The following is a 23,303-nucleotide window of genomic DNA, read 5'->3' as shown; positions in this document are numbered from 1 at the left end:
GAAGCCATTTATAGCACATACAACCATAAAGGAGAAAGGAGAGGCAGTTTATAACAGTGGTTAAGGTCAGGGATTGTGAAGTCATACAACCTAGGATAGAACACCATCTACATCACTTACTAGCTATGTGACCTACATAAAGTTATTTAACCATTCTACATCTCAGTTTCTTAATTTGTAAAACAAGATTAACAATGATGTCTATCCCCTAGATAAAACAAGATAATTTGTATAACGTGCTTAGAACATTTCCTGGCACATAATAACCCCTGTAAACATGTATAAATCTATTATTATTATTCATAATACATTGAAAATCATTCCAATGAATCAATTAAAGTAGACTTACAATTCAATGGAAAAATACAAAAAGGCACTTCACAGAAAGAGTAAACTCCAATAGCCACATACATATAAGAAAGGTTCAATCTCATAAGTAATCAGATAAATGCAAATTAAAACCAAAATGTAACAGCATTCCATAGCCACCATTTTGGGGGAAAAAACAAGTCTACTATACTCATGTTGGTGACAATGTGAAGCAAGAAAACACTCACATATTCAGTCATCCACTGGGTGGGACTGTAAAATAGTTCAATTCCTTGAACATTCACATACTCTATAACCTAGCAATTCTTAGATTTATATCCTAGGGAAGATCTTATGATAATACTCCAGGAAACATGTACAAAAATTATCCTACAACCTTGTCTGTAATAGAAAATTATTTAAATCTGTTCAAATATCCATTCAAGATTAAATTGAATAAATAAATTGTGGGAAAATAAATGAATCACAGTTATACAAATTAACATGGATCTTACAAATATAATGTTGAACAAAATAAACTAAGTCACAAAAATTTTATGTGTGTGATTTCATTTACACAATGCTCAAAACATAAAAAATTAAAAACAATATAATTCATGACGTTATACATGTACACATACATATACATAATATCTAGGAAAGCAAGAGAATAGTTATCATAAGTCAAAAGAGAGAGAGAGAGCAATTACTCTAGGGAAACAAGATGAAACCAGAAGGTCACATAAAGCTCTTATGAGGAAGCTCTTATAAGTTTATATATATCCTTGTATATGCATGATAATTTCCTCAATAAAAATAAATTTTAGAAAGGATAAAAAATGTATTGCACAGTTGGAAAGCTGTCCAAAGTATTTTTTAAATAAGCAAAAGATGCTTTAGAAGCATTTGGTATGATTCTATTTTTGAAGAAGATATGTATATATGAAAATATCTTGAAGAATATCCATCAAAATATCAAAAGCAGTTACCTCCGGGTAACAATGACTGGGGAGAGGTAGCCATTAATTGTATAGTCATTTCTGTAAATTTTTTTTTTTAAGAAAATGTATTCACTATAGTAATAAGATAGAAAAAAACTTTAAATGTAATAAGTAAGCTTAAATAACATTATATATTTCACAAGTCCTTGTTTACCTCTTTCCATGTCAATGTATAGCCTTGCACAATGTTATGTTTAATGACTGCAGACTACCCCACTGTGCCATGTACCTTTTTTAAATTAAATTTTATTGAAGTATAGTTGCTTTACAATGTTGTGTTAGTTTCTACTGTACAACAAAGTGAATCAGCTATACATATACATACATCCCGTCTTTTTTGGACTTCCTTCCCATTTAGGTCACCACAGAGCATTAAGTAGAGTTCCCTGAGCTATACGGTAGGTTCTCATTACCAAGTACCTTTTTGATTTAGTCAGTGTTTATTGCTGGGCATTTAGCTTGTTTTACTTACTTATCTTACATGGGCACACTTGCAATTCAATTTCTTATAATTTCCATAAAATAAATTTCTAGAAGTGGATTTGCTGGATCATAACATATGCAAAATTTTAAGGCCAAAAATGCAGGAAGTTATCATAATTTGACAGCAGTGTTTCAATGGTAAATTTATTATTCACATATTGGTACTGGGTTTTGTTCAATTACAAATGTTATGTAAGCTCAGAGAGATTCGAAAGGCTTAGTTACCAAAATTAGACACAATAATAATTCCAGCAAGGGCCCAGACTTGATCTCTTGAAAAAAGAAAGAAATGTAGAATGCCAAAATATCTTAAGCAAAGAATGTATCCCATACATCCCTGTCACTCCATAGTTGGTATATTACCTCATATGTGGAAATGTTCAGAAAGTGCTTACTTAGCTGGAAATTCTAAGTTTGCCTGACTCACAGGAGATTCACAGGGAAAACACAGAAAAGTTAGAAGAACTTAACTTTTTAAGTCCGTATTAGAACAACACATTTCAACCCTTCTTAGCATCATCAGTTTAAAGGTTGTGTATTCACTTTGGCAACCAATTACACTAAAAGATATAAAATCAAACTGGAGAGGGACTAGACATATAGTAATTCTCTAAGTATTACATCAGCGGGGGGGGGGGAAGTGGATATAAATAATCCAAAGATCTTTATTTATCTTGACATTTCATAAATGGATCACAAGCTATGAATGTTGAGGCTGTGTGATAGCACAGCACTGTGAGTCAGTAACTGATTTTATGCCAGAGAGCACAATTCTCATGTTAGATTAGAGACAACACTGTTGATTAGAATGGGGATTAGTAAAGTTCAGCCAAATCATAGAGAGACATGCAGATCTCACAGTGAATGTTCCCTTTTTGTGGAGTAGAATTAAATTTAAATTCTACTACTCTCTTTTGTTAGGGTCAAGCTTCATCATTAGATTAAGTCCAAATTCCTCCTTTATGTTTTAAATAGGTCAAAAGATATACTGAATGGACAGAGAAAAAATTTTAAAGGTAAAACTTGATCATTAGTTTTGTTTGCATAGTCTGTATACTTCATTTTATAGAATTTATAAGAGTAATTTGTATGAAGCTATTCAGAAAAATTGCTTGGGATTTGGTAAGCTACTTTTCTCATAAAAGGTATCATTAGAATCTCTTCTGCATTTATTGAGAGGAGAAATGATTTTACTCATTTTGTATAATTTCTAAAATAACACTTAAGCATTAATTTAGTCATTCAACAAACATTTATTAAAAATGTGTACTATATGCAAAAGCACAAAACTTGTACCTGTGAGGCTGTAAGGATTTTAACATGCAGTTCCTATGCTCAAGAAAAATATATAATAAAACAATCAAATAAAACCATGTTTATAAAACACACAGTATTAAATGCTACAATAAAGGTATAAAGTGCTGTGCTTGTTAAGAACATAGAAACACCTCAAGGTAGAGGGATCCAACATTTTCATGAAGGTGTCATTTTAGCTGAACTTTGAGGATGGGTGGGAGGGGCAAACTATAAAGAAACTATGGTGTGATAAAAAGCACAGGGCATATAAATGGGTCATTTAATTTAATTTAGAGCATGGGTTGCAAAATGAAGAATATGAGGACCCACGGCTGAAAAGGTAGGAGAGCTGGGTCATTACTTCTGGGTGTATTTTGGAGTCACCAAGGTTCTTGGTCAGAGGAGTGACTTTATCAAAGTCATGCTTTAGAGAACCTGGTACATTTTTAGTTTTTAGGATGAAGTGAACTATAAAATATTGGGGGACAGCCTTATAAGTCAGAGTACTACTACAAGAAGTACAGGAGGATGACGACAGTCCTTTACAGCTCTAGACAAAAGATTTGCATTCATAGCCCTTTGTCTTACTTAATTTGGAATTTCTTCCAAGTTTCCTGGATAGTCGATGCATACCTTTTCAGGAGGGAATTATGAGAATGATTTTTCAACTTCTGTCAGGACCTGTCCAGGTGTGGAGATCTGCAGTAATTATGGGATAGCTTAGCCCAGAGATTAGGAAGTTAGTTAGTAGCCGGCTTCAGGGCACAGAAAAAAGGAAAAGGGCAGCAAGGTTAAAGATGCTACAAGGGGTTACACTTGAATTGCTTCTCAAAGTAACTCTAGAAGGCTTTATGTGCCTTTCTTAATTGATCCATGCTTAACAATAGCTACATCTGTCTGATATTCAGTTGTGCAGGAACATGTGATGAGGCAGAGGTGCTGAGTGCCCTTAAGGGGCATCTCAGAAAAGAGATGCTGTGAGAGAGGGTAGCTGCTAGGACCAGTCATGGGGGTTCTAGCCTCTCACTCCACCTAACCTCAGCAAATTTATAAAGGTTTCTTGGATATCCACCAAAGGGAGTCATCAAGGAGAATAACTCACTCAATGTTCAAAGAAGATAAAATACTTAAAGGACTCTACTCCCTAAATACCATCCCAGAAGGAAGCATTCCTGAGAGAAAGTTACTTGGCACCCACAATCTACTTTACTGTTATCTATTTACTGTTGGATTTGAAGGTCAGGTAGAAAATATCGGTCTTCCAATGTATTCCTAATTGAGGGGAAGAAGAGTAATAATTTTTTGCCCTCCTGAGACATAGGAAGCTTGGAGGCTCTGAAACTTTGGGGATGTGACTTGAGCAAGCTATAGAAATCTTGATTCAAAACTCAGTTTTCAAATACCCTAGGGAGTATGGCATGGGAAAAGAAAGTTAAGTGCAGATGCATCAAAATATATAGCTGTTTCTTATATACCTAACAAGGAAATTATTTCTGTAGCTGATAATTGTATAATTTATATATGAATTATATATGGTATATAAAGATCATTATATCTATATTTACATCTATCTATCTAGCTAGCTAGCTAGCTTTTTTTAATGTATGAAGGACCTAGGATATTGGAATCAATTCAATGCATAGAAGCGTTGGCATAGAGAGGCAAATTCACAAAAAACACTGTTAACAAAGGGATTTCTAATTCAGATTGATTTGATTAGCAATAATCTTTAAATCTAATTTCTCAGGTAATGTTTCTTTCATCACTTTTTAGGGTAGCAAGCTGATGAACATCTCATTTACATTTTTACTAGCCTATAAAGTTTTCCTGCTTATGCTTTTTTTTACCTTACCCCGAAAGCAATACTTAATGTTTAAAAATAGCTTATAGAATCTATGGCAAAGACTTAGGTGTGAAAAAGAAAAGTGACACTTAGCTAGCATACCCTTACATCATTATTACAATTAATACATACTTAAAGCATTGTTTCTGAGACCATAAAATTACTGATTATGATGCATGATCTATGATTTTGTCTCAATTTCCAGACCAAAAGCCTAGACAGTAGGAGACTGCCTCCTTGCCTTTAATAAAGAGTATTCTGTAACACAGGGCACATTCAGTAACTGGAGCATAGAGTTTCTGGCTTCGACTTCTGAGAAAACCACTTTTGAATGCCACAGAAGATATAGTGTTCCTAAATCAAGTCTCAGTTATTTAAGACTGTGTGTTTAGTTTCAGACTTAACGAATTTGACATGAAGCTTTCTCAGACTTTGCCATCATGGAACTGCAAATGACTATTCAGACCAAGTTTAAAGTTAATACCAATGAATAGTGATAAGAATACCTATCCATCATTAATGGATAGAGTAATATTTAAGCAATAATTTATAATGATGTGCATTGACTGGTATAGTTGGTCCTTGCCTATGTTTTTTGTACCTGAATTGTGGTAGCCCATTATGTTCATATAGGATTTGTTTCTCTGTCTGCAAAATTTGGGAGAAATCAGAGATAAGTTAACAGTGCTGCATGCTGTGAAATCACATAGAGTTACATACCAGAATCTCAGAGAAAGAAATACAGACAGATGGACCCAGAGACAGAAAGTTTCTAAACTTTTTTACAAATCCAGCATTGATTCCAAAGCCCAACAAAGATCATTGCAATGGACTGAATGGGTCCTGAACTCTGTCAAATTCATATGTTGAAGCCCTAAACCCTAGTACCTCAGAATGTAATTGTATTCTGAGATAAGATTTTTAAAGACATAATTGAGTTACAGTGGTCCCTAATCCAATACAACTGGTATCCTTATAAGAAGAGGAGATTAGGACAGAGACAGAGAGACACCAGACATCTGTACACCAATACAACCACGTGAACACGCAGCAAGAAGGCCATCTGCAAGCCAAGGAGAGAAGCTTCAGAAGAAACAAAACCTGCCTACACCTTGATCTTGAACTTTTAGCTTCCAAACTGTGAGAAAATAAATTGTTATTTAAGTCATCTAGTCTGTGGTCTTTTGTTATGGAAGACCTCGCAAACTAATATAATAACACAAAAAAGAAAACCATAGATTAACTTCACTTATGAAATATTAGCAAAACAAGTTTAGTAGCAAGCTAAGAGAATAATGTGCCTTGACCAATTGTATCACTCTAGGAGTACAAAATCATTCAATGGAAGAATGACAATTGTTCTGGAAGCATCAGCCAATGCAATTAGGAAAGAGAAAAACAAAACTTTAATTATTAGAAGGAAGCAATATTATTACCATATCTAGGAAATATAATTGTCAACCAGGAATATACAAAAGACTCACCTAAGATATCTACTCGAAACAATAAATCAGTAAGTTCAATGGTTATAAAATTAAAAATCAATAATCAATAAAGTTTCCTATATATAAACTATAACAAATTAAAAAAAATACAGTGGGGCTTCCCTGGTGGCGCAGTGGTTGAGAGTCCGCCTGCCGATGCAGGGGACATGGGTTCGTGCCTGGTCCAGGAAGATCCCACATGCCATGGAGCAGCTGGGCCCGTGAGCCATGGCCCCTAAGCCTCTGCATCTGGAGCCTGTGCTCCACAACGGGAGAGGCCACAACAGTGAGAGGCCCGCGTACCGCGAACAAACAAACAAACAAAACAATGTCATTTGCATTAGCAGCTAAAAGATAAAATCCCTAGGAATAAATTTTAACAAACTCACAAGGGAAATATTCTGCAGAAACTTAAATAAATGGAAAGAAACATATTGTTCTTGAATAGGAAGACCCAATATTATGGGATTATTTATTTTTCCTAAATTAATATATAAATTAGGATTTAACCTAGTTAGGATACCATCACATTTTTTCCTTAGAAAAAAAAAGCCAATAACAATAAAATCAGAAACAAAATAGAACAAATAAAAAATGACAGCCTACTTTGTTAGCAATTGTGTTCTAGGCAGTGCCTAAGACTTAACATATATTAAGTCACTTAATACACACACACACACACACACACACACAGCCAACATGGTGGGTAATAATATAATCTCCTTTCTAAAATTAGAAAACTGAGACCCAGAAAGGATAAATGACTTTCCCAATGGCATACAGCTAGTAAGTGGCAGATACTTTCTGAGATTTAAATGTAGAGAGTCTTTTGGAGTCCATGCTTTTTACTATTGTAATCTAGTGCCTCTAAAGTTCATATAAAAATTTAAAATGTAAGAATAGTAAGGAAATTCTGAAAACAAAGAAGTGCCAGGGGAGGGTACCTGCACTTTTAGATATTAAAACATAACCTAAAGGTACACTAACTAATAAAAGAGTTGTGTTTGCTATTAGCATTGGAATACACAGATAGACCCAAATACAAGACAAAGGGGAAAATAAGGAGTATTCAATACATATTGTTTGACTACCTGAATAACCTTTTGGGAAGAAAAATAAAAACTGAATTCCTATTTCATTCCTTATACTAAAAGACATTCCTGATAAAATCTACATATAGGGGGGAAAACAAAATTAAAAGTACTTGAGGTAAATATTTGTGATTTCCTTTTTACACAATCTTTAAAGGACCAAGTCTTTCTAAGCAGAGGCCACAAAGCAAAAAATTCAAAATCTAGTCACATAAATTTGAAAACATATATTAAAAAATGCTTAAAGAGGAAACTAATAAAATAGGCTGCAACAGATATGACAAAGCTTAAATCTTCAATGTACAAGGGTATCTTCCAGGTCAGTAAGAAAACAAAGTTAATACAAAAATAGGCAGCCTATAGGATAAGAAATTCAAAGAATCAACAGTGTATCAATTAAAAAAACCTCAATCCCTTATACTTAACAAGATTTTATTATTTATATAATTGGGAAAGATAATAGATATTGCTATTTTATGCAAAGGAAAGCAGGTATTCATACTGTAAAAGGTAAATAAATCCACTTTTTGAAAGGCTTTTTGGAAATAATTATCAAAATATAAAATTCACATACCCTTTTGCCCAGCTACAAATATACGCATAAATAATCATGGATGTTAAAAAGATAAGTCCATTACACCCCTCCTACCACATCAGCGTTCACACGTTAATGGCATTTCCAGGGTTCAACTATGTTGTAGCATGTATCAGTACTTCATTCCTTTTTATTGATGAATAAAATTCCATAGGATGGATATATCAAATTTTATGTATTCACTCATCAGCTGATATACATTTGTTTCTACTCTTTGATTATCATGAATAATAATGGTATGAACGTTCATGTACAAGTTTTCATGTGTCTTGGGTATATACCTAAAGTGGAATTACTGGGTCCTATAGTAATTCTATGTTTTACTTCTTCAGGAACTGCCACACTGTTCCAAAGCAGCTGTACCATTTTATCTTCCCACCAATAATGTATGTGTGTTCCAATTTCTCCATATCCTTACCAATTCTTTATATGATTTATTTTATTATATTCATCTTACTGGATATGATGTGGTATATCACTGTGGTTTTGACTTGCTTTTCCCTAATGACTAATGATGGACATCATTTCATGTGCTTCTTGGCCATTTGTATACCTTCTTTGGAGAAATGTCGGTTCAAATCCTGAGCCTATGTTTTAACGGGGTTATTTATAATTATTGTGTTGTATCTCCGTTATATTTTAAACTTTCATTTATATTAAATACTGCTCCTATAAGATTTTACATCTCAGAAAGGAAAAGAGAGGTTAATATGCATGGAGTGCCTACTGTGTGTCATAGTACGAGGCACATGTTACACATAGTGAGTAGTCATTATCCTGAGCTCTAGAAGAAGCCCTGAATGATGCTTCAAAAGTTATTAAAATAATTTGAATTTGGGTCAGCCAAAAGCAAAATTGTAAAACAAACGAAGGTGGTACCTCTTACTAATTATTGATTCATATTTTCAAGCTACCTTTCTCTCAGATATCTTTAAATCTTATTTCTCCTAATACTTTTTAGGGTAGTGTTTCTTAAATTTGAATATGTATATCAATCACCTGGGAATCTTGTTAAAGTGCTGACTTTAGGTAGGTCTGAGATTCTATTTTTTAACTAGTTCCCTGATGATCCTACATTGCTGGTCAGTGGATCATATTTCAATTAGCAAGGCTTTAGTGTATGAACTGATTACTAAGATTTTAACTATAAGAGCTAACCTCAAGGATTAGGAAATTTTGCATTTTTACAGAGGTGCCCTAAAATTTATAACTGCTTCAAAATCTAAAGAGTGAGTCTATGGTAGGCAGGGGAATTGATAATCTTGAACAGGGGCCTTATCTAGCATGTAAGAGGTGGTACACCCATTCAGGAAGAGGCCCTACTTGGCCACTTTCTCTAATGGAGGTGTTCCTAGCCTGACAACTTGAACACATTCTGTGACTACATAATGCAGGTTTAGAACCTGAAGGTTTAGTTGAAATTTTTCTTCCAGCATCAATTTATAATGAAAATAGAGGAGTAGTTGAAAAGAACTCCAGTTACACTACTGGTTGAACTGTATACATTTTGCTGTTTTGCTAAATAAAGGCATTTATAATTATAACATGATTCTGATATAAACAAACCCTGTTGAAATAAATAAACCTTGAAAATGTTATGCTAAATAAAAGAAGTCAATCACAAAAGATCACATATTTTATGATTCCATTTATATGAAATGTCTAGAATAGCCAAAACTATAGAGATGGACAGTATGTTAGTGGTTGTCTAGGTCTAAGCAGTGAAGGGTAGATGGGACTGATGGCTATTGGATATTACGTTTCCTTTTGGGTGATAAACATGTTCTAAAATTATAGTGATGATTATACAATTCTGTGAATTTGCTAAAAAAACCATTGAATTGTACATTTAAATGGGTGACCTACGTGGCATATAAATTTTATCTCAACAAAGCTGTTTAAAAATGTAATGCAGAAATATCAGAGATAAGGAATAGAGCTTAGAAGAATGGGTTTCATATAAAGAGGCACCAGAATACCTTGATGTGCTTAGTCTTTGAGACAATTCAGAGCTGAGAATAGAGCACATTTCCCTGACATTTAAATTCTAAGTTTCTATCTACCACCTCCAAAGCTTAAATTCTGGTCAGGTGGGCTGAGAAGTTGCTGTTTGGATTAAAAGAAGGGCAGTGTAGCATTGTGAGAGCTGGCTCTGACACCACACAGCATGTAAACACCCACTCTTCCAATTATTACCTCTGTCACCTTGGACAAGTTACATAACTCCTCTCTGCCTCAGTTTTTTCATCTGGGAAATGAGGATAAAATTTCGAATGAAGATGAAGTCAGTTTTCTGATTCCAGATGAAGTTCATAAGGGATTATTGCCTAGTTATAAACTGGAGGCATATCTGATACTTTTAAGCTATAAAACTCATGAGTATATTATCTCTTTAAAAGGGAGAGAGAGAGAGAGAGAGAGAGAGAAACCACATTTTATAATTCCAAGAATTCACTTGTTTGTGCCTTTGGAAAGAAAACTCAAGCCATTTTAAAAGAAATAACAGGGTCAGAAGCTTCTTGGTATACAAAACTCTCTCCTGAAACATTCAGATGATTTAGTTAAGAATGAACTGGAACAACATCAACAACATTTCCTTGAAATCAGATATAAATTCCAAAAGAACTGGGAAGCATTTGTGAAGCAGTGCTTGAGTAAGTGCTTACAATCCAAAAATGGGATGAGGTAGGATAGAATAAATTCAACTATGAAAATAATATTATCACCTGCACAAAGTATATATGAAACTATGCCTTTCTGTGAAAAAGAAAACACTCCATAGTTCCTATACATTATATATTGCATCATCCCAGACATGCTTTTCTCTTTGCTATCCAGTTGCCTAAAGCTACACATAATTGATTTGTCTCCTGATAACTGCAGAAACGACTGCGTGAAACACCAAAGTGTAACAGCTTTTAAAAGAGATACTCGAGACTAAGTATGAAGTGGGGTGTATACACTTGGGGTGTATGTATGTGTGTGCATGTGAGGGTATGTGTGTGTATTGAATGCTCACATACATGCATTATATCTCCATGGGTTCTTATGCCCATTTACTAAGTGCCATATACAGTTATACTTGAATCAATTAATATTGCTTTAATTGTACATGTAGCAATATCTGGGCCTTAGACAGTAACATATTCAGTTTCTGTTTTGTTTTCTCAATACTTGTTTGGTGTCTTATGGCTGCAAGCCCTGTTTCAGCAATACATACAAGAGTCATAAGGGAGTAATTGTTTTTTTTAATTACAAAACTACAGATGTGAAGTCAGATAACCAGGTTTGAGTCCTATCCATCTCATTTATTTATTATCTGCATGGTCCTGTGGAAGTCATTTAACTTCTTCAATCCTCAGTTTCCTCACTGGTAAACTGAGTCTAAAGGTAACTATCTCACAGGTGAACCAAACGACAAACGTATGTGAATGATAAAACACTATCACATGTTAGTTAATTGTTCTCATTTTCCATGCTTGAGAGAGTATATGACTCATGTACCCTCTGGACTCAAAGGGGAGAAGAGAGTTTAATGCATGTTTATTGATTGTCGACAGAATCTCCGGCCTTGCATAAAGCAGCACATGCATATGTATTGATAGATGGATAAATTAGTCAGGGAGAAGTAGTGAGACTCAGGACAACCAATATTTGCCTGCTTTTCAGAGCACAGTAAATCTAAATCTGAGTCTCAAATTGCAGTCAGCATGTCTAGGAGTTTGCAGCACGTGTTCTCCTCTATTATTGAAGAAGACAGCTGCCTAGTCAATGTAAATTTTATTGTAAAATTGTTTAATAGAATTTACAATTATGGGAGGACAAACACACTTGAGACACTAATGGAGGGTCTGAATTTGATATGCGTAGACAAAGAGGCCTGTCAGACTTAGCATCAGTTATTGTTTCACAGAAAAATGTGGGCAATAAAGGAAAGTGACTACTAATGAAAGGAAACTCCCACTGATCCATTGCCACCATTCCTGCTAACCAAGAGTAAAAACTAGGAGTGGAATAAGCATCTAAATTTTTGGTATAGCAAATAAATACTATTATGTATATTTTACCCTATTGCACTCAACATTTCTACACCATATGATACCCAGGATCTTTATCTATTGAAACTCTCTATACCCTTAATTATTGTGAGACTATATTATCCTTGTTTCCCTCACACCACTCTGACCAATCCTTCTTTGTCTCCTCAATGGCTATTCAGTAATTCCTAAAGTCTCTGTGGATGTTCTCTTAGGCTTAGCCCTTGGCCAAATTTCAGCTACTGTTATGGCTGCAAATATCACGTATAATTTCCAAAAACTTTCATTAAGTCCCAACTTCTCCACTGAATACTAGTTGTATATTTTTAAATGATTAACAAACATTTCCACTTGAAAACTTGTATGTGATCAGCAAATCAACGTGTCTGGAGGTAACTGGTTTTTCCTCAGAATTAAATCCTTTATCCAATCCTTTATCTTTGTCTATTTAATCATCATATCATCACTCTGGAATCCACACTAAATACTGAAGTCAGAGAAATCCTCTTCAACACATTATTTATCATGTCTCCAATCATTCTCTTGCTCAAAAAGTCTCAATGGCTCCTCATTTCCTAGTGGAAAAAAATCCTATTGGCTGTAAGTGTCTTTAAGTGTGGGAACTTCTGTGTTTTATTCATCTGTTTATCTACCACACCATATAGTCTTGTGTATTGTACATCACAAACTATAATAGTTACTTATTGAATTGAGTTAAACTCCTTGGACTTCCATTTTCAGTTTCTTTTTTTTTTCTTTTTTTTGCGGTACACGGGCCTCTCACTGTTGTGGCCTCTCCCGTTGTGGAGCACAGGCTCTGGACGCGCAGGCTCAGCGGCCATGGCTCACGGGCCAGCAGCTCCGCGGCATGTGGGATCTTTGCGGACTGGGGCACGAACCTGTGTCCCCTGCATCGGCAGGCGGACTCTCAACCATTGCGCCACCAGGGAAGCCCTTCGGTTTCTTTAATCTGGTCCATTCCTAACATCCTACAAGGACCCTTCACAATCTGTTTCATGCTATCATTCTATTCACTCTCCCCTAAATGTACTCGACTCATTTGTCCTCAGTTTTAGACATGATTCCTCTTCTTTTCTATGTCCAGTTCTTACCACTTTTCAAAGTTCAGCCCAATTTCAAACCACCTCTCATAAATCCTTCCCTAAATCTTCTAGTCCACCTTGATCTCTATTCCCAGTAAAATCCTAACACTTCTAAATTTGTGTTCTTTGCCATTCCTCGCTATGTAATGATCATATTTCTAATTATTCCTAATATCAAACCCACTCTGATCTTTGACTCTTTCTCTTCTATAGTTATGACCATATTGATATTTTACTTTTGAATTGCTTATATAAACTTTCTTGTGTATTTATTTTGTGTGTCCAGCTACACTATAAAGTCTTTAGGGGGAAAATCTATGCCTTATTTTCTTGTATCATTCCCATATTCTAGCACAATGTTATGGAAAAAGTAGAGGCTCAAAAATATTTGCTAAATGGATGAATGAGTGTGTGTGTGGGGAAATGCATTAAAAGTGGGTATTGCAATTAACAGCTGTGAAGGAAATATTTCAAATTAAAAAATTCTGTATTTTGAATATGATGCTTTCAGGTTTTTTGGATACCATTTTCCTATATGATCTGTAACTTAATTAGCTCATTAGATAAGAAGAGAATAAAGACTAACGTATACATACCTGCTTTATGCAGTATCCATGATTGACTATAAAAGTCATTAAATGTTATATCAGAGCTAATGAAGGAAGTTGGAGAACCCATGGAGAACCATGAGACAAGAGTAGAGATCTATTTGGAATTATTTTGGTAAAATCTGCCCTAAGGCTGGTAGAATCAATATAATATCTCCTTCCATACTATGATAAAGCAAGAAAACAGTTATTTGAATAGGAGATGAAGAGACCAAGCTCTTAACCACCTTGTTTTTGACCCTGTTATAATTCTATCACTCAAAAATGTGATTAGCTCAGTACTAGACAAAAAGGATTTTGTTTTGCAAAACATATTCTGAAAAGAATATGTGTCACATATATACAATGGAATATTACTCAGCCATAAAGAAACAAAATTGAGTTATTTGTAGTGAGGTGGATGGACCTAGAGACTGTCAAACAAAGTGAAGTCAGTCACAAAGAGAAGAACAAATACCATATGCTAACACATATATATGGAATCTAAAAAAAAAAAAAAGGTTCTGAAGAACCTAGGGGAAGGACAGGAATAAAGATGCAGACATAGAGAATAGACTTGAGGACATGGGGAGGGGGAAGGGTAAGCTGGGACGAAGTGAGAGAGTGGCATGGACATATATACACTACCAAATGTAAAATAGATAGCTAGTGGGAAGCAGCCGCCTAGCACAGGGAGATCAGCTCGGTGCTTTGTGTACACCTAGAGGGATGGGATAGGGAGGGTGGGAGGGAGACACAAGAGGGAGGAGATATGGGGATATATGTATACATATAGCTGATTCACTTTGTTATACAGCAGAAACTAACACACCATTGTAAAGCAATTATACTCCAAAAAGATGTTAAAAAAAAAAAACCAAACTTCTGTCATTTTCCTGGCATTAAGAGGTTGAATGTGTTAGTCACTGGGACTTAATGTCTACCTCATTAATTCTTCTACCCAGACTTCATATAATTACCTTCCCTTTATCACTAACCTCGGTTTCTTTTTTGGAAACCATTTACATTTAAGTGATTCTAATGGGATTTTCCCTCTCCTAATAAGTAATACAAATTCATTTATATTTATAATAAATTTCATAAGAAAGATTTATTTTCTGGGAAATAAGATAATTTATTTTCAGGGAAATATAGTAAGGAGTGGAAATGTCAACATGAAGGAAACTATTTCACTCCCATTGAGATATATTAATATTTATTGAATGAAGAGCCCTTCAACTTTACACTGTTAAGAGGGATGACTCACACCTATTTTACAGGTTTTATTTATGATTTTATATGCAGCTCTATTTGTTCACAATTGTGCATGTGTGTGTAAGTGAGGAAAGTACACTTTAACTTGCAACATGACTAAAAGGGAGAAATAGATAACTACTTAATAATGAAGACATAAGACTGCTTATTTATTACACTGTTGAGCTTACATGTGATTACCACAATTAATAGAGTGTGAAAATCATGGAAGTTTGAGTAAAATGACCAAGATTCCAGACATGGCTTTTTTTTCTCAATGGCTTTGTAATCTGTAAAAACAATTACTGTACAGAGCCTTTGTTTTATAACTACTAAATGGCAGTGACAATAAAAACTATTTCATGAGGATATGTTCAGTAAATTAAATAAACAATGTAAATTAAAGTGCTCTGCATACATGAAATTAATATCTCAACAATTAAGTTTAAGATAAGAGCCAGAGTCCCTCCTCTGGCCTTTAAAACACTGCAATCTTGTTTGTAACCATCACCTGACTTTGTCTCCATCACTCTGCCTCCAGCCCATATACACTAGTGACTTTGGCTCACTCATGACCCTCCAATACACTTAGCTATTTTCTGCCCCAGGGCCTTTGCAGATACTACTATATATATTAATGATAGCTTCACTATATAGCTTATTTAAAATGGTGCCCACTTCTTCACTCTGCTTTCATTTTACCTCATTTTATTATTTTTCTTGTACTCACTACTAACATTATATAATATTTTTTCCTTATTGTTTGTTTTTTCCTTATTGTTTCCTTATAGATAGCTAGTGGGAAGGAGCCGCCTAGCACAGGGAGATCAGCTCGGTGTTTTGTGTACACCTAGAGGGATAGACAACACTACAACTAAATTTCAAACAATTGCCTGTTTTAATTGCTACTCTCACCTCAGTAACTAGAACAGTATCTGGCACACAACAGATGCTTAATAAATCAAATAATGCACACGTGAATGAATTAATGAATAATTTTTCATTGAGTCCTTACCATGAATGAAGCAATCTGCAAAGTGCTTTATACCGATTATCTAATTTAATCATTACAATAGGCTTATCACTATTTCTATTTTATAAATGAGGAAAACAGAGGTGTCTGAAGGTACAGTAACTTGCTTGAGGTAAATATAGCAAGTGGTGGAAACAGTTGCCTGACTCCAATACCTATGCTTTTAATCACTGCTATATAGCCTCTGTATATCCAGCCATCTTTATATTAATTGATGTTTGATTACACTGTTACAAAATAGACTGAATTTACTATCAAAAGAATATTTATATAGCTTAATTTGAACCCCAAAAGAAATGTGTGTGTGTTCATTAGTTAAAATTAAACCAACCCCTAGAATCTCAAAAGCCACCATTTGAAAACAAGAATCCAAAGAGGTAGGTTTGTTTTCACAGGTGGCCAAGATATGACTTACCTCCAGGTGACCAGCAATTGTAGCAATATGCAGGGCAGTGAGGCCGCCATACCCAACCTGCTGTATGTCAGCTCCACTGTGAAGCAGAGAAGTGATCAATTCTGCACTATCCTGCAAGGAAACACATCTTTAGTGTTACTTTTCTCTCAATAGCAGTTTTGAACACTGTGCAACAGGATATATTGATTCCCTGACTGTCAGCCAATTTAGGCGCTCAAAGAAAACTTAAGTGTGATTTCTGGCACAAGAGCACATGAGAAAGCAAAGAGCAGCTCTCAGATGGTTGAAATGTAGGAACAGATGACAGGCTGTTCAATTATAATCAATCTTCTACCACTTGACCATGAAAGACAGAAAGGACATTTACCTATGGTGAGGCTCTTGCAAACTCAACTCAAACGTACATGTAGGTCACTCCAATAAATGTGCTTTCTCCAGAAACTGCACTATTGAACTGGCTGCAGTGGGCCACTTCATGGTAGTTCAGTACTTGATTTTTCTCTAACACATATGTGTCATGGGTCCTATACATAATTAATGACATAGTGTCATGGGCTCTATATGTAATTAATCAGTAGTGTCTTTCTTAACTTGACTCATTAAAATGTTTTCGCTCAGTGAAAATGTTTGAAACATTGCTTGAGCATTTAAATTAGAATACTTTATGCAATGACCAAAATAATCCTTCCTTTCTTCACACTATTATTTGCACTGTATTTCTATCTTTGGAGAGACATGGTGCTTTTTAATAATATTAATAGAAATTAACATTCATTGAATTTTTATTATGTAATTAAACTTTCATACCCATTAACTTATTTAAACCTGGCACATGGAGACTTCAAAAATAGTTGTTGATAAAAAATGAATTAAATATTTCTCTAAGCAATCCTATGAAAAATAACTACTATAAACCTCATTTTATAAGTCAGAACACTCAAAAGAGTAATGTGGAGGGCCACATATTCACAAAACTCCAGATCTGGAAGGGAATGCAAAGAAAGCTCTTCATGTTTAACTCTCTCCCTCAAAGTGAGAATTCAAACCACAACTTCTATAATACTTGGCCCATCAATATCTCAAACACACCCAGTGGCAAGAAAATCAAGTCTTCATGGGATAGGCATTGCATTTATGCATATACATAAAATTTCAAATACTGTCAGTTAAGAAAATCCTTCCAGGGCTTCCCTGGTGGCGCAGTGGTTGAGAGTCCGCCTGCCGATGCAGGGGACACGGGTTCGTGCCCTGGTCTGGGAAGATCCCACATGCCGCGGAGCGGCTGGGCCCGTAAGCCATGGCCACTAAGCCTGCGCGTCCGGAGCCTGTGCTCCGCAACGGGAGAGGCCACAACAGTGAGAGGCCCGCGTACCGCAAAAAAAAAAAAAAAAAAGAAAATCCTTCCATTAAAAAATGAAGTTTGATTTCTTAATGCTGTCACACATAAGTGAAGGTTGAGAAGTTATAAAAATTGAAAAACTTTAGCAAAGAACTTCATATAAAAAAATTAATGTTATAGTTTCCAAATCTTCCACTCTACACCTGCTCTAGCAAGAAAGTTAAAGATTTCATCTTCCTTTACTCTTCCATTGCCTCCCTCTACTCAGTTTACAGACTTAACGTTTTCTCCATTCTAAAAAAACCAAACAAACAGACAAAAAAAACCCAGCATTTTTTCCACTGAGGTAAGCTAATTTTATCTATATCCTTTCTGTCTCCAAAAATTGACTGATTTAGGAACTTAGCCCTAAGCTATTTTCTCATTCTAATTGCCACCTTTGGTAATTCTTATACAATCTGATAACTTCATTTTTGGTCCTGACTTCTCTGTTAAGTCTAAATTCCATATATCCTGCCTACCAATAGCATCTCAAATTAAAAATTCAAAAGCGCTCTTGTGAATACCATTCATAATTTCCCAAGTGTGACCTATCATCTCCTAGCATTCCTTATTCACATTAATGGCACTTTCTTATTCCAACTGACCTTGAGTCACTTCAACTCAATCAGTTTCAGAATTCTGCTGGTTTTGACTCACTAGTACCTCTCACATTTCTTCTCCTTATTTCCAACATCACCCTACATAGCCTCCTGAATGGTCTCCTTGACTAAGCCTTTTTTCATTGCAGTCCATCATCTACACTATTAGCAGATAAATTTTCTTACACACAGTTTTGACCACATCATTCTCCTTTTCAATAAACCTTTCATACACTCAACAAAAACTTCTTGAATATATAAATATGCTCACAACATATGTGTTGAAACAATGTTTGAGCAGTGGGAACACTGAGGTGAGAGAGATAGTTAAATCCCTGCTTTCATGGAGCTTATATTTTTACTGTGTATATATGTGAGAGGAGACAGAGAAAATAAACAAATAAAAAAATATTATATACAGTGTCATAAAGTACCAATGGCTATAAGAGGAAAGAGGCAAATGATAAAATGACTACTTTAAATTGAGTAGTCAGGGAAAGCTTCACTGAGGCGGTAAACTTTGAGATAAATGGTAAATTCCAAAAAGGGGAAATCTAAGTCACAATTTCGAGGATGGCCATTAAATGACAGGGAATAGCTAGTGCAACAGTCCTAAGATGGAAGTAAGCTTAGTGTGTTTAAGGCCAGTGTTGAGTATAAGGTTAAGAAATAAAAGAAGGAAAAAGTATTGTGCAAGATAAGGTCAAAGATATCTGATCTTGTAGGACTTTGCAGGCCACTGTATTGGGTATTCAAATTTTTTCCAAGAGCAATAAATAGCAGTAGAATGACATGACACAGAGATAGGGAAGAACAGGAAAAGGTAGTTTCTGAGGCAGAAATAAAATGTTTTGTTTTTCACATGTTAAATTTGGTATACTTAGAATGCAGGGTTAAGATTGTGGGTACTAGAATTAGCGTCCCTAGTTAGAATACCAGCTCTGCTAATGACTATGTAATCTAAGGCAAGTTACATAATACATTTACACTAATTTCCTTGGTTATAAAAAAAGGGGACAACAACTGTATCCACCTGATTTGATGCATATATAAACTGTATATCCACAATTGATTTGATAATGCATATACACTGAAGCACTTAAATGGTACCTGGCAAAACAATACTAAGTAAATTCATTACCATTAGACATGGACGTCTCAGACTCAGTATAGGTTCCAAAAAAGATATAGACTTGACTCCATCGTCTAGCTCCTCTTTCTCCTTTCGTTTTACTTCCTCCCCACACTTCACTTCTGCTTCACTAGTTACTCATGGAAATAATCAAAAGAATAAAACATAAAAAAGCTCTGAACCAGTACTGGAAATTAAGAAACGTCTACTAGTTCTGCCTCCTCCAAAAAAAAAAAAAACAATTCACAGAAATTCACTCCCACCTCACCAATAACCTTTAATTTTGAATGGGGAGGGCTAAAGACATGAATAGTCTAGATAAACGGGAAAGCCATCACCTTAAAACATTTTTCCTTGCCGATGGACAGGCATTTAAATGCAGGGAGGTGAAGATGGTATTTTTAAGCATAAAATCATTTTTTTAATAGAGGGAAGTATGAGCAAATAAAAGTATTAGAAAAACACAGTATTATAAGATAAATGACAAATTGGAGAAATATACACAACATATAAAACTGACAAGTGGTTTGTATATTTAATATATGAAGAACTCATACAAATCATTAAAAAGATGGATATTCTTTAATTCAACTAATATTTATTAATGAACATCTACCTTATGACAAGTACCATATTAGGCTAAATTAAAATAAATTATATGAAAATCATGGAGCATATGAAATATTTATCTATCAGGCAGATTCTTGTAAACACACGTTCATCTTTTCCTCAACTGTCTTTGTATTTTATTTAGCTGGAATTTGTGGATTTTAAGAGAAAGCGTGTTGTGATTCCTTCAGAATAGGCAAATAGTGTGGACAAAAGTTAAAAGTAATAAATTACCCTTTCCTATCTTTGCTGGATTTCTCAAGCTGACCTCTGATTGATCTAAATATATCTTAATATTTATTAAGTACTATAAAAATAGAACTCTAATTTTACCAAGCTATGCTAAAATGTAACAAAACAATCACTGCTACTTATAAATTATTTACTATGGGTTAAGTACCAAGTAAAATCATCTCTTTCCAACTTCACAATTTACCTATGAGAAAAATATTACAAACCCTATTTTATAGTTGATGACAGTCAGTTTCAAGAATTTAAAGTACTTGCAGAGCCTTAAGTAGTTTGTAAGTGTTGGAGCTAGATACAAACTCAGGTCTGTATGATTCCAAAGTCCATACTTCACTTTTGACTTTCCATAGTGCTTTCACTGGTCTTTCTTTGGTGCCAAGCTCAAGGAAACAGTTGAGAGGATACCATTTTATTGTATTTTGTTGTATTTAACTGACAAGTCCCAAATATTTCTCCCCTACTCTACAGAAATATTGTTTCCTGATGGAATAATTTTAAAATTCAGCAATCTGGTGCACATCTCCTGGAAAGGAAATTGATAGAAAATAAAAACATCAGGCAAATTTTAAATATTATAAAGCTGATCTCGCTGATTACTTGTACTCTGCAATATACTAAAGTATCTGAGGGCAAGTTTTTTAAAAGAAAGACTCTTAAGACTTGCATTAGGAATATTATTCTGGGGAACTGACAGGTTTTCCCTTAGGTTTTTCCCTCTCTAGCCAAATTTACATTATTATTATTCAGTGGGCCACACAGAAGCATTCTAAACTGTGGGGGTAAATAAGCCTCTGTAATGCATTCACATGTACAATACTTATTATTTTTAAACAAAGGAAAATCCTTATGTGGAAAGGTGAAGCTTGGACAAAAAAATCAGTCCAACTATCTCCTTGAAAAATAGAATTGGGGGTACAATAGACCTCTGAAGATTTATGTAAATGGATGAAAATTTTTTGTACTGGTATCGACTCCAACTTTGTCCTACGCATAAAACTCTAATACAGAATCTACTCTCTTGCTTCTTGTTAACTCTGTAATTGTTACTATAGATAAATCCAGGAAAAGTAGCTATTAGTGTCAGAGAGCTCAGATTCTCTACTACCAAATTACATAAATTAAACACACACACACACACACACACACACACACACACACACACGTATGTTTTTGCCAATTCTATTCCAGAATAAAAATTAAACTGGGACTATTTAATGTCTAAATTTTACTTTCTTCTGTTTATGGAAATATGCCCTCTGGAAGTTTTAAAATATAGCAAGCATTCATTTACAATCTTATGATTTAGATGTGAAATCTATGACCCATCTCCTTGCACCTGGGTGGATTGTGACCAAAAGAGTATGGCAGGGCTTCCCTGGTGGCACAGTGGTTAAGAATCCACCTGCCAATGCAGGGGACATGGGTTTAAGCCCTGGTCTGGGAAGATCCCACATGCCGCGGAGCAACTAAGCCCATGAACCACAACTACTGAGCCTGCGCTCTAGAGCCCGTGAGTCACAACTACTGAGCCTGTGCGCCTACAGCCCGTGCTCCGCAACAAGAGAAGCCACCGCAATGAGAAGCCCACGCACTGCAATGAAGAGTAGCCCCCACTCACTGCAACGAGAGAAAGCCTGCGTGCAGCAGCAAAGACCCAACACAGCCAATAAATAAATAAATATAATAAATCTATTAAAAAATAAAAAAAGACTATGGCAGAAGTGAGCTATGTTTCTTCCAAGGCTAGGCCATAGAAAGTCACATAGCTTCCTCCTTGTTTTCTGGAAAACTTGCTCTTGAAGCTCCGAGCTACCATGTAAGAAGTTTGACTAACTTGAGGAAACCATGCTGTGAGGAAGCTTAGGCCATATGGAAAAGGTACATAGCACATAAAGATTCTCCAATCAAATGACCCATCTAAGACCAGCCTTATAGTCACCCCAGCCCAGGCACCAGACATGTGAAGCCTCCAGAGGATTCTAATTCCCCAGCTGATGGAGTAACTCCCAGTCATTCATGTCTTCTCAGCTAAGGCCCTAAATACAGTAGAGCAGAATCAAGCCATCCCCACTATGTCTTGTCTGAATTTCTGAAATGAGAATCCATGAGAATAATAAAATGATTGTTGTATTATAGGACTAAGTTTGGGGTAGTTGGTTTTGCCTCAACAGATAATCAAAATATCTCATAGAAGAAAATATAGAAAATAAAGGAATAAATAAAAATTTAATAACCTGCAGTCCTACCATTAATCACTATTATCATTTATGTGTGTGTTTATTTTCTTTCATTCTTTTTCCTAGGTATGTACCTTCATAAAACTACATAGAGCACAGATTAGCACAGCAAAGCAAACCTGTATTTGCATACTGATGGCCACTTCCTACATTTGGAAGTCATTTCTTAACCTCTTGAGCTGTGGGTTCTTTTTATTTTCTGTAAAATGAAGTTCATAATAGTATAAATCTCATAGAGTTGTGAGGATTAAATCAAATCATGTAATGCATTTATCACAATGTTTGAAACAATTTTTATCATCAATTACTATGTACACAATTGAGTTCATACTACACATAGAGGTAGGTAATCTCCCTTTTTCATTTACTATAAAATCATGAGAATCTCCCCATGTTTGGAAGATGTAGAGATGCACCACTCAGATCTCCCTTCAAGAAAGTGTGCCAGGAGGGTGGTTAGCTGGCAGCTTCCCTCAGCTAGCTCATTCAGGATTCACTGCAGCATTAGAGCTGAGATTACGATTTTTTCATGGTGGCCCCCAGTCAGTGACTGAGAAAGGTGGTG

General features: G+C 35.1%; 1 protein-coding gene across 1 annotated transcript in view; it reads right to left on the bottom strand.

Annotated features, from left to right (window-relative positions):
• Positions 1-23,303, bottom strand: part of LOC307176132 (serine/threonine-protein kinase TNNI3K) — a gene marked incomplete at its 3' end in the record, with an annotated part of 278,258 nt that overhangs the window by 227,939 nt on the left and 27,016 nt on the right. Inside the window, exon 5 of the mRNA XM_079901938.1 lies at positions 16,532-16,642. Within this exon, the coding sequence (XP_079758064.1) occupies positions 16,532-16,642 (111 nt within the window). The remainder of the gene's footprint in view (positions 1-16,531; positions 16,643-23,303) is intronic.

This window comes from Stenella coeruleoalba (assembly GCF_951394435.1).
Source record: "Stenella coeruleoalba genome assembly, chromosome: 1".
Taxonomy (NCBI): domain Eukaryota; kingdom Metazoa; phylum Chordata; class Mammalia; order Artiodactyla; family Delphinidae; genus Stenella; species Stenella coeruleoalba.
The sequence above is the reverse complement of the archived record's forward strand: the minus strand, read 5'-3'. Positions and strand labels throughout refer to the sequence as shown.